Raw genomic sequence first — 17,996 nt, forward strand, 5'->3', positions numbered from 1 at the left:
AGCGGCAGCCTATTATTATATTATAACCGCACTAGAAATCGAAGTGTCAAAATTACCATCATACCGGAGGAAGGAAGAAAAAAAATAATAAAACCAGGGAGTCTGGAACACTGACGCTAACCATTACCTTGATGTGTTTCGACTTATGAGCACCTTACAAGTAACGTGTGTCGTCGTGTGTCACCGATCGCGTAACGTGAGTACAACACGTTACTCATAGGATAGAAATAAGTTTCGGGTATGCTAAACATTACCTCGACATGTTTCGACTTATGAGTAACTTACAAGTAACGTGTGTCACGATCGCGTGACGTGCCTACAACTTATGGCCAGCGTTATGCGGAACGTGTGAGTCATACGCTGGCATACGTCTTAAAATTTCAAGCATGGAAAATTTGAGGACAACCGAAAAGTACAACGTTTAAAGCCAGCGTACAACGACGTATGGCAGTGTTTTTCAGCGTGCTCTCAATGTTATCAAAACTTACCCATTACGTATTCGACGTGTACCAGCGTTTTCGACAAATTTTCAAAAAATCGGCATAAGCTGGCTAAAACGTCAAGGTGTGACTGGGCCTTAATCGCCCAACATCATTGTCCGACCTCATGAATGCTGTTGTTGCTGAATAGTAGCAAATCCCCACAGAAATGTTCCAACACTCAGTGGAAAGCCTTCCTAGAAGAGTGGAGGCTGTTATCGCAGCAAAGGGGGGGACCATCCATTGGGACCATACTCTATGCAGAGCATTGGTGCTGCTTAAGCAATTTCCTTGGCTATTGGGCACAATCCTGGACAGGTCACCACTCCAACACAGATACATGTATGTATATATGTATACGAGACGACCCGTGAACCCCTTGGGTTCCCGTTGTGATTGCGGTTGAAAAAAAATAATTTCAAAAAACAAAAAAAAAACCAAAAAGATAGCTAAAGCGTGCGTACTTTACCACTGAAGTTGTTTGCATTGATCAAATAATCCCGAAGAGTACTTGACTGAATTGGGAATTGATTTTTTTAATATTTCTTTTTCATTGCCCGACTTGATCGAAATTTGATACTGCACACTGCAGGCGAATGGTGAGTAAGGTGGCCCTAAAATTTTTGCGCTATCATGTACTATGTTGGCTCTTTCGGGAACATACATACATACATACATGCATACATACATGATTTGAGTTTTAGTAATAGATAGATAGATGAACACGGAAGTATTAGATCAAAATAGCGATGTTTAGTTTATGCCTAAAAATAAATGTCTTTCTCTCTACTAAATGTCTGAGATTTTAAAAATAAATCTTTTCAAGAAAATAAAAAAGATAGCTCCAACAAACTATACCGCCGAGGTTGTTTTTATTGATCAAATTCTCCCGAAGAATACTTCACTGAATCAGGAATTGATTTTTTTGATAATTTTCTTCGTTGCCCGATTTGAATGAAACTTGATATTGTGCGTCAATATGAAAAAAAAAAAGGAGAAAAGAAAGTCGAATAAATTATTGTGCGTAATCTTCTAAACGCAATTTTATTTATTTATGAACACGGAAGTATGAGATCAAAATTGCAATGTTTATTTTATACTTAAAAATAAATCGTTGTTTGTCTGTACTAAATGTCTGAGATTTTAAAATAAATTATTTCAAGAAAATAAAAAAGGTAGCTCCAGCGAACTACACCGCTGAGGTTGTTTGTATTGATCAAATTCTCCCAAAGAGTACTTGACTGAATTGGGGATTGATTTTTAAATCATTTTTTCGTTGCCCGATTTTAACAAAACTTGATACTGCACACCGCAGGAGAATGGTGAGCATGATGGGCCGAAATTTTTTCCGCTATCGTGTTCCGTTTTGGCTGTATTTTGAGAACGTATATACATACATACATCCATATATACAAGATGATAGTTTTAGTAATACTAGTACGTGCCCGTAAAAAAATAAAAATAATAATAATTAAAAAAAATATATATTCCAGAATAGACCACATTCATCGTTTAAACATCAGACACACCTCCTGACTGTAAATATATATATATATATATATATATATATATATATATATATATAGATATATATATATATATATATATATATATAGATATATATATATATATATATATATAGATATATATAGATATATATATATATATATAGATATATATAGATATATATATATATATATATATATATATATATATATATATATATATATATATATATATATATATATATATATATATATAGATATATATATATATATATATATATATATATATATATATATATATATATCCACTGTGGCCATGAGCTTGTATTTATAGGAAATGATAGGAACCCGACTACTCTCCCTAATCCACAGATATTTCTCATATTTCCTTTACCTCCATGAGTTTGATTTGAATTCAGGAACAGAACAATTATGGTTAACCATCCTGTAAAATTGCCACCCTTTCATCGAAATGCTGAAAACTATTTTTAAAAGACCATTTTAATTGCATATTTTGCGCTAGTAACGGCAGGTTACAAAAAGTGTCCAGCGAGCAGAACCAAGTCACTGGATGCACACACAGCACATGCGTAAAATGTCTCTGGCATTTATGTCATTTTGAAAGTCACATAGTGGGAAGATGCTGTCATCAAAGACTGTCATACTTCAACAGACAAAATGGTTCAGCAGTTCCGTTTTGGGGGTGGGGGTGGGAGAGAGAATGGATCTGGTGTTGAGCCAAACAGCCCCTGTGCTGGAGAAGCTAAGGCAGAATGGAGAGTCTATCGCGTTTGTGTTTTGGGGTCTTGCTTAGAGTTCATGGTGAGCAGTGGAAGGCTTAGAGGTAGAGGTAAGTTTCAGCCAGATGAAAAATTGGAATCATTTCTGAAAAAAAATACGTTCTAGCTACTTGCATGCTGCTTACTTGCCTTTGCTGCCAGACAATAAGAGAAGGAAAAGTTTTTTATGATGATCTCCAATAAACTTTGGATCATATCCCATGAAGTGAGCCATACATTTTCCTTGGTCACTTCAATTCACGTGTCAATTTGAGATTAACATGGAACCATGTACGTGGTTCTGATGACTATGATATGGTCGGTAATGCTGGTTGGGAGTTCCTATCATTCCATTCTCGATATTATGCAATTTTTCAATTTGTGGTTTGTGAATCAGAATAGCATCAAACAAACCTGCAGCATCCAAAGTGTAAGGAATGACGATGTATTGAGTATGCAGTCATGTATCATTGGGATATAGGAATATATGTGTAGACACATGAGTGCTACGAGGAGCGGTCATATCAATCACTATCTATAGTGATCTATTAAATCGAGGAAATATCATCTCAAATTCCACCAAAGATCCCAATGAGTTTGGTAAAGATATGTTGTTACGAAGGTGTAATAATATATAAGGGCCAATGATATTGACATCTCCCAATAGTTGTCTGGGGTTATGAGTGTGACGGCCATCATCTATCACTGGCACAGTTGAGAATAAGTGGACCAGCCTTCACTGAAGCTGCACAAAACCCTTTGGGCTATGATAAATTGAAGCATCCAGACGAGGTTCTGGAAAATTTCAACACATTGGGATCATTATTTTCACCGAAGCAACAGTTTTTATTTGAAGTCTTTGCTCGGGACAGGAAACTGGTCATAAGTTCTTCAAAGCATGCTGTGGGGTGAGGGAGGCACAGAATGTGTGGTTTCAAGGCAAAGCTAGTGAAGCCCAACCAGAAAGATTAGGTGGAAAAAAGTTTGGCAGTGTGTATGGAATCTGTGGCATGAGGGAATTGAATGATCTCCCCGTGATGAGTCAACATCAAGGATGAAATGAAGCCCCTTGCATAACTATCCATGACCAGGAGAGGAGGAGAAGAGATTTCAAAAAAGGTGCCGACTATAAAAAAACTAGTTCAAGATGGCTGAATTAGATCATTTGAGAATGACCTCTAATAACACAATTCGAAGAACTACTGTCTCAGGAAGAGGTACAATATGTGTTTGGGAAACTTGAGGCTGGGAAAGCAGGAATAAGTTCAGCACTCTTAGAAATGGTGAGAACTATAGCTGTTCCTCCATCTCTTCTTATATGTTATCCACACAGTGTGGATTGAAAAAGAGTGTATCGACGGACTGATCTGATGCGGTTTTGGTCCCTATTTCCCCAAAAAGGGGACCTTGCCCACTGGCATAACTTGCGAGACATTTCTCTTCATGATGTTCCAGGTAAGGTCCATGCCAAGGTCCTGTAGAAAGAACTGCAGAAACTGGCTGAGGAGGAAAGTCGCTTTGGTTTCTGCATGGGAAGAGGCCATTCAGACATGATGTTTACTGTCTGGTGGTTCATGGATAAATCTTTGTCGATCTGAAGAAAGCAAATTATTCTGGACATCTGGTTGCATTATATAAAGTACTCAGCACCCATGATTTCCAACACACTTCCGACACACTTTGTCGTCACACTTCCGACAGGGATGCTTGATGGCAAGGACCTTCTTCAATATGTGTGCCTGTTTGGTGACAGAGAGATGGAGTGAGTGAGTTGCTGGTATAAAATGAATTGACATTATCCTAAGTTTTAAAATGCATGAGGAGCTGTTCAGAAGATGGATTCAAAACTCATCCCAAGCACAGTTTATGTAGTGCCAGTTTTCAGTCCTGGTATCGACAAGGCAGAGACTGCAATGAGAAGGAGAGTTATTGAATGCAGCATCTGACTTTGGTCTGAGTGTGGGTTTGTATCAGGTTAAGGTAATGGTCGTAGACTGAAATGTTATGGACACTGACGTAGAACCTTGCACTTGAGTAATTAGAAGGTCCGAGGTTCAGTGCTGATCTGGAGCAGTGAATCATTCCACAAGCCTCTAAAAGCATGTTGATATCGCTCCAATTGGGCGATGGAGCCCGACAAAGTGAAATTATGAGGCCAGCTCGGCCATTTGGTTTCCAATTGTGTCGTGAGCCACTGTCCTTGCCTGGCATTCACCATATTGGTTTTCTTGTCAAAATATGTGATGATAAATGCCCAAAACATGATGCTGACAACCCCTCAAGTATTGCTCAGATGCTTCTTTGTCTCGTCCTTTTGAATAGCGCATGGTTCCTCATAGGTTCGCCACTCATGAAGGTTTAAAGCACATATAAACACGACCAAGGAGGAACGATGGGCTGTTTGACTAAAATATAAACATGCCCTTTGAGCCTTTGGTGCACTGCAACAAGCCATCTTCTCGAAGGCTGAAGTCTCACCACTAAAATAAAGGGTTTTGTTGGTGTGCTGGGCCTGTGTGTTATTACCTCTGCCACCGAAGATGGGCTGAGGTTATGTTTTCACCCCCCTTCTCTGTGTTTGGCTGTCTGTGAACATGACATTTCAAAAAGTGGACGGATTTGGACGAAATTTGATGGACAGTCAGGGGTGTGACAAGGAAGAAATTATTCGATTTTGGTGAAGATCCAGATCCGGATCCGAGAAATTTTTAACAAGTGATTCTTCACCAATGACTGATAGGGCTAAAACAATATAGAACACTATATCTGAAAAAGTTGTGGATATATTCGGAGAAACTTGGTGGACAGATTGGGAGTGTGATAAGGACGAATTGATTCGATTTTGGTGAAGATCCCAATGTAGATCCGGGCTGACCTGATGATAAGAATTTTTATTTTTTTATTTTTAAAGTAAGTCTTCACTGTCGAGAGATGGAGCCAAAAACGATACTAAGCATGATATTTCAAAAAGTTGTGAACGAGTTGCAACAAAATTTGGGTGTGTTGCTTAGGTGACTAGAAGAAACCGATTTATATTTTGGTTAAGGTCCGAATCCAGATCTGGCCCTATCAGTAAGATACAAAACGTGAACTCTTCAGCCTGGCGGAGATATGCGCTCGATCGAGTGCTGTTCTAGTTGGTACTGCTTTATGGGGCAGAATGTTGGACACCATCATGCAAGCATTTTTGAAAAATGGATGGACAGGATGGTATTTCATCAAATATGCAGCTATATATGCAGTCCTTGGTATCTCAAGATGATGGTGGATCCAGTGTGTAATCCCTAGGGCAATAGTGACCCTGAACCAGTAACAAAGAAAGTGATGAAGCCAATGTCAGAGAGGCTGGGCCAACAGCTAAAATAATGCGAGAATACCGCTTTCCAAAGAGAGTATTGTACTGTTTGACTGGTTGCTTCAGCCTCAACCCTCCTGGAAAACTAATACTGTATTCAGATGGAGGGATCTGAAATGTACAGTGCCTTCAGAAAGTATTCACACCCCCTGACTTTGATCACATTTTGTTGCGTTACAGCCTGAATTTAAAATAGATGTTATATAATTTTTTTTGTCACTGATCTACACAAAATATCTCGTAATGACAAAGTGAAAACATGTTTTTATAAATTTTTAGAAAACTGACGAAAAATGAAAAGCTGAAAATGTCTTGCATCAATAAGTATTCAACCCCCTGAGTCAATACTTTGTAGAAGTGCCTTTGGCAGCGATTACAGTTTTGATTCTTCTTGGTATCTCTGTATCAGCTTTGCACATCTGGATTTGGGGATTTTCTCCCATTCTTCCTTTCAGATTTGCTCAAGCCTTGTCCAGTTGGATGGGGAGCGTCGGTGAACAGCAATCTTCACGTCTTTCTCCAGATTCTCAATGGGATTCAAATCTGGGCTTTGGCTGGACCACTCAAGGACTTTCACTTTCTTGTTCTTAAGCCATTCCAGTGTTGCTCTGGCTGTATGCTTGGGGTCGTCGTCCTGTTGGAAAGTATATCTTCACCGCAGTCTAAGGTCTTTTGCACTCCGAAGGAAGTTCTCCTCAAGCATTTGCCTGTATTTGGCTCTATTTATTGTTCCCTCTAACCTGCCAAGTCTCCCATTCCCTGCCACTGAAAAGCATCCCCACAGCATGATGCTGCCACCACCATGCTTCACGGTATGGATGGTGTTAGATGGGTGATGAGCTATGTTCAGTTTCCGCCAGATGTAGAGCTTTGCATTCAGGCCAAAGAGTTCAATCTTCATTTCAGCAGACCACAGAGCCTTTTGCCTAACACTGTCTTTCATCAGCCTTTTTGCAAACTCCATGCTTGCTGTCATGTGCCTTTTTCTCATGCGTCTTCCGTCTGGCCACTTCCCATAAAGCCTAGATTGGTGAAGTGCTGCAGAGATTGTTGTCCTTCCGGCAGGTTCTGCCATCTCAGCCAAGGAACTCTGTAGTTCTGTCAGAGTGGTCATTGGGTTCTTCATCACCCCCTGACCCCGGTCCTTCTTGCCCAGTTGCTCTGTTTGGGCGGACGGCCAGCTCCAGGAAGAGTAGTTCCATATTCTTTCCAATTCCTAACGATGGAATTCACTCTGCTCTGGGGAACTTTCAAACACTCGAAATTGTCTTATACCCTTCCCCAGATCGATGCCTCCTCACAATTCCATCTCAAAGTTCTACGGACAGTTCCTTGGATTTCATGGTCGAGTTTCTGTTCTGCCATGCACTGTCAACTATGGGACCTTGTATGGAAAGTTGTGTGTGTTTCTAAATCATGGCCAATCAATTGAATCGGCCACAGGTGGACTCCAATCAAGTTGTGGACACATCTCAAGGATGATCAAAGGAAATTGGAATCACCTGAGCTCAATTTGGAGTGTCGTAACAAAGGGGTTGAATACTTATTGATGCAAGACATTTCAGCTTTTCATTTTCAATTAATTTGGGAAAAATTTGAAAAAACATGTTTTCACTTTGTCATTATGGGGTATTTTGTGTATATTGGTGACAAAAAACTTAGATTTAATCCATTTTAAATGCAGGCTGTAAAACAATACCATGTGATAAAAGTCGAGGGGTGTGAATACTTTCTGAAGGCACTGTAAAAATCTTAAGATTGCAATCCTGTAGGACCACAATTATGAGGAAGCTGCAATCACAAGGGTGACGTGTGCCAAATATCACTTGTGAAAGGAAGAGGAGATTATACATCAACAACAGCAGCATTAACTCAACAATCACCAATCTGCCCACACCAAATACAATGCCCAACTTGCAGAAGATAACTTTTCAGAGAGGGTGACGCAGCTCGGCACGTATATATCGCTGGACAGAGAGTAGTTCATCGCCAACACTGCAAGAGATAGTTTTGCAGCTGGGGGTGGCCTTTCTTGCTGCATGGACTACATTGGAGAACTATGAACCTTTACTCATCCGATGAGGACATAACAGGTGTGTTTTGTGTTGCACAGCACATAGCTTATCCAATCATAGCATGTCCCCACAAGACTGTCTTGTTTGTATTTGTTTTAAGCCAACTTCATGGACTGTCCCTTAGTACATGTTGTGCATTAGTGCTTGTTTAAACCATTCTTATTTTTGTTTCAAAATGAGTTTGAAAAGGTTACAAGCAGACCTTGTAGGCCTTGGTCAATAAAAGAGTAACAGACACTGATGTTCATATGCAAGTTAGCAAATCTATTGAGCCTGAAACATCCATCACCGTGACACGGAATCCCACAACTATGACATGGAAAATGAAACCAGATTGTACTCGGCTTCACCCCTTGTGGCTACATGCTTGAGGAAAGAACGTACCCATCACTGAAAAGAAATGAATCGAGCTGCTGATCAAACAAAACAAAAAAAAGTATCTTCTCAATATAATGGAGCTAATGCATATATGGCTTTTAAAATATAGACCAATTACTGCACCGTAGTCCCAAGAAGAAAGCCAGACACAACAATACATGCACTCGCGCAAGAGACTGTATGTATGTATGTATGTATGTATGTATGTATGTATGTATGTATATATATATATATATATATATATATATATATATATATATTATTCATACATACATACATAAACATATTTCAACACAAACACAGATATATGATGTACTGGATAGTACTTACAAAAGCTATTTTATTTGAAGTTATAACCTTGACTTGTGAGCAATTTACTGATTTCCCAACTGCCTGGACCATCAGCTGGGCACCGTTTTTCAACGAGGTTTCGATCCTTTCAGCACAGAACTTCTCCAAACGGCGGATCCACAACCCCGGTCGCAAATCCACATCAGTCGATTACTCAACATCAATGGACCTACAGCCCAAAGTTGTGTTTTTTGTTATTCCTAGTTTGTTTGTTTTTTGTCTACTTGTGTGTTCCTGTCTTTCTGCCTTTCTTCTTCTGTCTGCTTCTCTTGCTTCCTTTCTTCTCTGTTATCTTTTTTTCATTGTTCTTCCATCTTCTGTGTTCCTCCATTTATTCTCATTTCTCTTTCCTCTAGCTGTCTTTATTATCTTTCCTATTTCTGCCTTTCTTCTCTTTCCTCTTTTTGCCTTCCTCAGCACTGAATATTTCACATCACATTTTTATATCACAATGTTTAACATTTTGCTTTATCCTTGCTGATCGCTGATTTCCACTTGATCCATAAAACTAAACATCGCTGATTTCTTCTCATTATCAGATTTCACTCCAGGTTTTGAGTTATGAAAAGTTTCAGTTTGTATGCATGCAAAGTTTCAGGCTGAAAGGTTTCATGGTGGAGTTATGGAGGTGACACACACACACACACACACACACACACACACACACACACACACACACACACACACACACACACACACACACACACACACACACGCATTTATTAGTGTGTGTGTGTATGTATAGCGGTTCTCGGAACCAGATGCATCCAACATATCGTCGTCCCTAGACGGTTATTCCATTAATGTACATGTAGATAATCCCTTCCCTTTTGTCAAGCAGGACAACAGGGGCGTGCGTTGCGAGGATCTCATCGCTAGGTTTGCTTACATCATTTCTTCTTCATTTCATTTCTAACTTCATTCCTGCTCTTCTTTTCTGATTATTCCTGAGGTAAATCTGAGCCATGTGCGCCCTTCGCTGTGAGATGGGTCCTCAGCAAAGGCCAAGCAGGCATTACGCTGGACACCCCTCCGTAGAAATCACAGCCTGCCAACCGCACATGCAGCGGTAATTTCCACCCAACACGGGAGACAAACTCAACACGACGCCCACGCTGCACGGAACACATCCCGAGGAGACGGAAGAAACAGCACCAAAGAAAGAGCGCTCAAACACCACATGAGCATCGACAGCACAGAGCTCCCATCCTCAAGTGATCCCTCAATTGAGGCCGATAATAGTAAAACGACAACCACGCCACGATGGGCGGGATGCAAGTGTGCAAGGCGCAAGTGGCGCTTTCCTTTCAACCTATTTTTGGACCAATTATATCGATCGGGTTTTTCTCCGTGCACACGATAGCAGAATCGGGCGAACACGAGCGCTGGCCACGTGTGTAATGGCGGATCAGAATGTACGGAACGTGCTCTCAAAGGCAGACCCATGCACCGCTCGTGAGATTTTGTTATCGTGCAGAGCAGGGCACAAATGGACACATCTTTCTGTCTGTGCATGGGTTCGCCATAACATCGTACCTTCGGTCCTCACTGGCGGCCGCGGATGGCAAACGTCCCTCCGCCTCCACGGCCAGCTAAGTCGCGATCGGGCGGAGGCCTGTGGCACAACCAGGGCCACGCGGCGCACACGGAGCAGGCGTACGGGAATGACGCTGCCCTTGGCCGGTCGTCAGGGCATGGCCTGGGGGTTCTTGCAGGGCGATTCATGGCGCGGAGTTCGGAGTGGGCGATTCGTATCATATCGTGAGGTCTGAGCAAGATATTTTTGCGGCGTGGGTCATCTTGCCAATCAGAGCGCTCGATTCGGGTGACGACATAACACTTCGGGGTGGCCCCCCGCCCCACGCAGCAGGGCCTGTAAAGGTCCGAGCGGAGCCTTCGCTCGCTCTCTGCCCTGCCACTGAAGCTGGACTTCGACTCTGCCTTCTGTCGTCATCGCTGGACTCTTTTTCTTCTCCGCCCACACGACGCTAACTCACCCACCCACCTGGTCCCACCTACCACTCCGTGTACTCGCTCTGGATTCCACCCTCCCAACTCAAGCCCCTCCTTCACGCCCACGGTCTCGATGCGAGCTGCCCGAAGCAAGAGACGACGCGCCAGCTGTCAGGGGGGTACCGCCCCACAAAGAACTCCCCCCCCCCAAACGTATTGGTGGCATGTTCGAGTACCGCGTATCAATTATACAAAGGTATCGATAGACTGTAGCCTCAACTCCTCTCCTGTCTTGCTTCAATTCCTCTTCATCGGGGTGTGTGTGTGTGTGTGTGTGTGTGTGTGTGTGTGTGTGTGTGTGTGTGTGTGTGTGTGTGTGTGTGTGTGTGTGTGTGTGTGTCTGTGTGTGTGTGTCCTGGCGCCTGTCTTTATAAGTAAGCCTGCAGAAGATTGTTATTATTATTTTTGGGTTAGGTCTGCTCTGCATCCGCTTTCATAAGTTGCTTGTTATTGTCACACCACACCTTTCTTCCCTATCTCTGCTTGCACACCCCAATAAATCTATTGATCTTACCACATACCCTTTCTCACCTGCTTGTTAATAACTCATTACTAGAAATGTTCCCTGCTCGTTTTTGTCTTTTCTTTCATTGGTCCAGCATGGTCCGAATCCTGGATTAGCCGGGACTTTATTCCCAACACTCCGTTCCTTTTAGCCGTTACATCCTTGGCAGTGTTGCTCAGCTGCATCCGATCCGGTAAAGTGATACGGTCCGGTAGAGTGATCCGTTTCGGAAAAGGCATACCGAGGGCGTGTTCCCCGGTAATTTATTCACGTGATTAATTAGGTAACCCGGTTAACCCATAGACGGTAGGACCCTAGGTCACGTGGTTGAGTTATTGGCATCCACGGTCGGTTAAGCGACCCGCCGCATCACGGAATTATCCGTGTGCGACGGCCTACAATTCCGGGGAGTCTGGTGGGAGCCGAGATAGCTATCCCGCCCCCAGTGGTCTTCTCATCCGACCCCCAACAATATATTGTTGCGGAAATGGCCCTTCTTGTGTTATTTATATAGGATTAGCCCAGATCCCCTATTAAATGCATGTTAAGCCAGGTTGTGCGGTAATTGGACATTACATGTGTGTCGGGAGGTGTAGCAGGCTGTTGATTGTTCGTACAGTGGTGGTGTACCGAGAGGTTCTTCTTCTTCCTTCCCCTCTCCGCACTACAGTCCCCGCCCAGCGCTCTGGGAGTGTCAGTCGGCTTCGAGAGAGCGAGCGCCAGAAAGGCAGGGGTGGATCTGCGACGAGGGGAGAGTCGGTCGTGGGAGGAACTGCATGAGGTCTGTCTGTGATCTGCTTCGTGAAAGAGGCAAGAGAGGCTGCTAGAGTCGAGTCTGCGATCTTCTTCATGAAAGAGGCAGGAGCAACTGCATGAGGGGAGTCGGCGATCGACTTTTATGAGGAGGTCCTCGACAGGTTGATCCGGAGTCCAGTGACGGAGCCTCTGGCTGTCTTTGCTCCCGGCACATCTCGACACGTTTGTCGATCCACCTGCGGAGCCCAACACCCCAATTTAACCTGATCTGGTGAGCAGGCCAGGCCTGGATTCGTATGCTGGACCTTGTGAAAAGCCAGCTGGAGCACACCATGGACCTTCTGCTCTTGTGCCGTCGACCTTACGGGGGCTGAACGCGCTGAGGCTGCGTGCGTGGGCGGTGCGACAAAAGGAGGATGCCGCCATTTTGCCACGCAGCGTGTTTGAGCTTGGGCGCTCAAATCCGTTGACATTGGCTTGTCACGAGCTGCATTCGTGCCTTTGACACTTTTCCTCTCGTCCATGAGGCATCACCAAGTACTCTGTGTCTTGTCTGCATGTCTTGTCTGTATGTTGTCTGCATGTTGTCTAAGGTTTATCTCACTAGGGTTCCCTTCGAAACCCGTAATCCGTAGCTCCCTAGTTAAGAACGGGTTATAGATTGATTATAACATTGTCGGGAATGCTTTGCTTGTGTTGTGTTCCCCGATGTGTCCTCAAGAAATCTGTCTGAGTTATATGAGATTTGCCGCCTTGAATTTATTCATGTCGCACCGAGGAACGATCCGCTCGATTTGGATATAAAACCCAAACGGGCTACGGACTGGCAGACTCCGCTCGGTCTCTGACAAATCCAGTCTGAAGCCGGGGTCTATTTCCCCAGCTGGCAAGGCACAGATGTATTTTGGTATCGTGATCTGAGGCGCGTAATTGTGGACCTGTGCCGAGCCAGCCAGCGTTATAACCCCGGAGACGGCGGTGCTGTTAAGTGACGCCGAATCTTCAACATTTGGCTGTCAAGAGTCGAGTGCGAGCCCCGACACCACTGAATCCTTAACAATATATATATATATATATATATATATATATATATATATATATATATATATATATATATACATATCAAAAACTTAAAAAATTATCAGTTGGTGTTTTACATCAGAAAAACTTTACACTGTGGTCCAGCAAGGCCAAATATGGTTACAGTATGTACAGTATCCCAACTTTTTTTCAAGTGTACAGTGTCTTCCAGAAGAAAGTTTCACTTTGTGGAAGTATCACCACTTTTATATATCCCACTGAAGGTCTGGAGTGTGGCAGTGCCAATTAATGCTAGTTTGATTCATGTTGTGAAAGGACATTTAAGTGGAATACTTGTTAAAATAGATGGCCCAATGATAAAAACTATTCATCTTGGTGAGTGTTCACTGTGTGCGTATGTGCATCTCAAATATTGCATTGGTTAGGTGGATGTGAACGCCAACTGCCCTTTTATAGGCAATACATTTGTGCCTCATTTTAATCGGATAGCTTAGAGGTTGCATACTTGTCTTTGAGCTGTTTAATCTGGATTTGATTCCCGACCTGACAATACAATGGTCATGCTGGTGCTTCACATGCAGAGCATTATATCTTTGACTTTGTTGTCTTCTGGAAGGACACATTATGCCAGATGTCCCATGTTTTAGCTTCGCTGGTAGACTTTAAAGGTCCCATAGTTTCTTTTGAAAAGTGGAGGTCATTGAGTGTTTTTTTCTCCTGGCATTTTGCCTTGATGTGCAGGGGCACTCCATTGTCTTAATGTGCAAGTATGATGCAACAATGGTGTGGTTTTGATGGTTCTCCTGAGATTAACTCGGATTCCCTAACATTCCTGTTTTCAGCTATATTTTCACCCACAAACTTTGGAATGCTGTCATATGTCCTCACCATTTGGTGACCATCATTGCAGGAGAGTGCGTATGAGAGTGGAGGGTTCATAGTGAGTCATTAAGGCGAAATAGATTCTCTTTATTGCCCTAAGTATGATGTATCGATGGCTTTGTGCAGATGCACACACTTATTGGATTGTATTCCTGGTTGTGGGATTTGAAAGCTGTTTGCAAATTGCATTTAAAAGTGGCTGTGGTACTGATGGTTTCATTTGTAGTACAGTGGATGAAAGGCACTGTTGTGGTTTAGTAATTTGCTTATTTAGTGCTGCAAACTTCTGTCCACCTCAATGCTGGTTGGGTTGATGCAATACCTTACTTGTGTCCTTGCCTAATAATCGTTTTGTGCATGTTCCTCACATGTGGCTGATGTGATTTTTGTTGTTGTTGGGTTGCAGGGGTACAGCTTTGTGGTTTGGAGTGTCAAATGCTTCTGCACAGCAACAGAGATGGCAGCAGCGAAGCCTCTGCCATTGCAGCCAGCGCTATGGAAAGCTGAAGCATGAGGCGCTACGCGAGCTTGACTCACCTTCCATCGACTTCACATCAACCTCGGTGGTCGAGTGCAGTAGCCGCATGCCTCGGGTGAGAAGATTCACCGCTTCAGGTTAAAGCATGATGAGGTGTCGACAAACAGGGAGAGGTTTCACCTCCTTAGTTATTGTATTATTAGCAAGGATCCGCAGACATTCTGTGGAATGTAAAATGTGATTTCAAGTCATCTATCCCCCCCCTCTCCCAACCCCAAGTCTTCAAACCCCTCCCCACCTTGTCTTCCAAAAATGAAATTACTTACACATGTATAGTTATGAGATATTTTAGTTAATACAAACAATCTATGCATGACAAATGACTTGCAGTAAAACTATAACACCAGAACTAACGAGAAGGGCACTCGGTAGAGGATATACATCCGCAAGGCTGATTAGTTTTGTATCCCACTGATAGGCTGGATCTGGATTTGCACCTGAACTAAATCTAATCGGCTTATTCTTGTCACCTAACCAACTCATCCACCGAGTTTTGTCCAAATCCGTCCAACTTTTTGAGATGTCATGCTTATATTTGTTTTCGCCCTATCATTCATTGGTGAAGAATCACTTTAAAATTCTTGGACCTGGATCCGGATCTTCACCCGAATTGAATCGTTTCTTCATTGTCACACACCCAACCTGTTCACCAAGTTTCATCCGAATCTGTCAATAACTTTTTGATACATGGTGATATGTGTATATATGCGTGTATACATACATACATTCATACATACATACATAGTCATGTCGGGGGCGGGGGGGGGGGGGGGGTTAAGATAGCCGAACAGTTCTACATTGGAGGCAAACATGTGACCCTTGGAGATTAATGCGCTCACAGGATGGGATTGTTGGAAAGCATGTACCAAACGTGCTCACCAGGACTGAGGACAAGGATTTATACTCGAACCAACAATGAATAGATGAATAGACAGACACAAGCAATCTTTCAAAAATGGGGCTTTAATGACCATAAATCAAAGCATGAGGTCATTTACAGCCTAAAGTCGAGGTTCCTCTACACACAGTTACACATACGGACAGGAGGAGGAGATGAAACAAAAGGAAAGTCCCTCCTTTATTCTGGCACTTAGCTTCATCCAGAGATGATCATTTTTGGACCCGGCATCGTCGAAACCGCGTGGTCACTGCGTGGGAAACCGCACCCGAAAATGGTGCCAAGCCGCTCTCTCTGCGGAAATGTTTGCGAGATATCCATGTGGCGGTATTCAACGCCAGGCCTCAGAAACCACCGTGCAGCTTCTTTTCACAAGTGAACATGCCGACCGTTCCTCTCTTGCACCAGGTCCATTCACCACGACCGCCCACCTTCCTCCTCAACCATGTGATGAAACGATTTTTTTTTAGGCCCTGTGATAATGTCACGAGGTTCGCTCTTCTTCCCTCCTCAGAAAGGTACATGCTTTACGACTCGGCCAAACAGTCAATGGCTAGCCTTTTGCTCCAGCGTGCGAACAAATTTTCCTCGGCGCGAACACGAGAATCGTGCAGCCTTCTTCACCCTGTTGAGGGGAAGCAAGCGAGCTCGATCCTTTTGCCTCCAATCACGTACCTCGCACATCTCCCTTTCTCATCTCCGATCCTTCCGACCTCACGGCCATCCATCATCCACACCAGGGACGTGGTTTGCTCGTTGTCATTTCTCGGGGCGGGGTTTTCGCCTGCTTGGAACGTTCGGCTCAGTTGTTGTTTTAAGGACTTGATTCCTTTTTATCGCCGGTCTTGTAAATGCAAAAAACGTAGGAAATGGTCACAGGGGGGCGGATTTTTCGTGGGCCAGGAAATCGCCGGAACCTTGAACCAAATCCGGACTTGAACCAAAATCAAATCAGCTTGTTCTTGTCACCTTCCCAACTCATCCACCAAGTTTTGTCATCATCAGTCCACAACTTTTTGATGTATTATGCTGTTTCTCGTTTTTATGGCATAATACATCAAAAAGTTTTTTTTTTATGGCAGTCCATCAAGCTGCGGATAAAGGCCTTGTGACGGATAAGAGTTTCGGTGTGCCAAACAAAGACCTTGTAAGACAGAGAATGCCCAGTCGGCGACTTCCTATTATGGTTTACCCAAGAAAGATCATGGCTGCTAATGGGAGCCAGGAGTTTGAGTGACTGAACTTCTTCAAGGGGATTGTCAAGAAAGTCAATGGGAGGGTTTGCTGGACGGTCCTTTCAGAAAGAGACAGTGAGTGTGTGGATTTCTCAGGATTGAAAGACTTATTTGAAGTGATTGACCAGCTCCTGATTCTCTCAAGGTCTGCAGAGTGGGAAGAAGCTCCCACATGCCTATCTGAAAGATGGGTGATATTATTCCCGAGGGTGAAATCCTCATCGAAGAGATAGAAGATGTTTCAGTCGGAGAGATTGTTTATGAAGATTAGGAATTGGACTGGGCCCAGAACACCGTCTTGTGGCACTCCTGCCTTTCTGGTCTTGCACCCTCTTCCCTCTCTGTGCTTTGTCCACCACCCCACCCCCTCCATCCAGAATCACTGTTCACTTCCACTCATTCGTTCCTCTTTCCCCCCCCCCCCCAATCTGTGGAACAAACTTCCACATTATCTACAATCTCATTCTTCTCTCCAGATCGATAAGACCGCTGTTCACCACCATCTCAGGTCAACCCCCATTCAAAACCATTTTCTACACCCGTGAAACCATCCCTCCATAATTTGCTGATGTATATATCTTGTCCACCCCTTGTGTTCTCCCCCCCCCAAACCCATCCTTGCCCACATTCCTTGTTTTTCCGTGTATGGCTATTGTCCCTCGGCTCTGCTGTTGTTTGCATTTACCCCTTGTCTTTCTGCTGTTCCTTTTGTCCTGTTGTGTCCTGATCTGTTCTGTGTTATAGCTCTTCCATGAGCCTGGACTCTGTATACCAAAAAAAAAGAACGGTGTATGAAATCCCACCCATTGAAAAACCTGGGTTCAGGTATTCAATTTGATCATGTGTCCATAACACCTGATGAAACCCCTGTGAATGTGTGTGTTGCTTTTCTGCCAATGTTGACCTTGAGTGTGTCTGTCATTACATTGCCGGTTTAACGTTGCAAAATATTTGTTTAAATATTTTTTTTACCGTGAAATCATCCTCCACCATCCTTTTTAGCTTCGACACTTTTGTGCAAAACGCAAGCAGTGTTTACTTTTGATCTGGATAAATTCTCAGTCCCCCCCCCCCCCCTTTTCACACTGTTCGAACTTTAAAAGTGTAAGAACTTAGAGGGCTTTGCATTTGATTCGATTCTTTATAAATAGGAATTTTCCCTGACACTGTATTCTCAAGCTCTCTCATTGAGCTTCTTTTCAAGGG

The 17,996-nt window shown here is 43.2% G+C and overlaps 1 protein-coding gene across 12 annotated transcripts in view; it reads left to right on the forward strand.

The window, feature by feature from the left end:
• Positions 1-17,996, forward strand: part of RHBDF1 (rhomboid 5 homolog 1) — a 155,502-nt gene that overhangs the window by 40,010 nt on the left and 97,496 nt on the right. For all 12 annotated transcript variants that reach the window (XM_085885390.1, XM_085885402.1, XM_085885392.1 and 9 more), the window contains one exon: positions 14,526-14,712. In XM_085885390.1, coding sequence (XP_085741516.1) covers positions 14,526-14,712 — 187 coding nt within the window. The remainder of the gene's footprint in view (positions 1-14,525; positions 14,713-17,996) is intronic.

Source organism: Eptatretus burgeri, chromosome 6 (assembly GCF_056783735.1).
Source record: "Eptatretus burgeri isolate ZD-2024b chromosome 6, Ebu_testis_v1, whole genome shotgun sequence".
Lineage (NCBI taxonomy): Eukaryota > Metazoa > Chordata > Myxini > Myxiniformes > Myxinidae > Eptatretus > Eptatretus burgeri.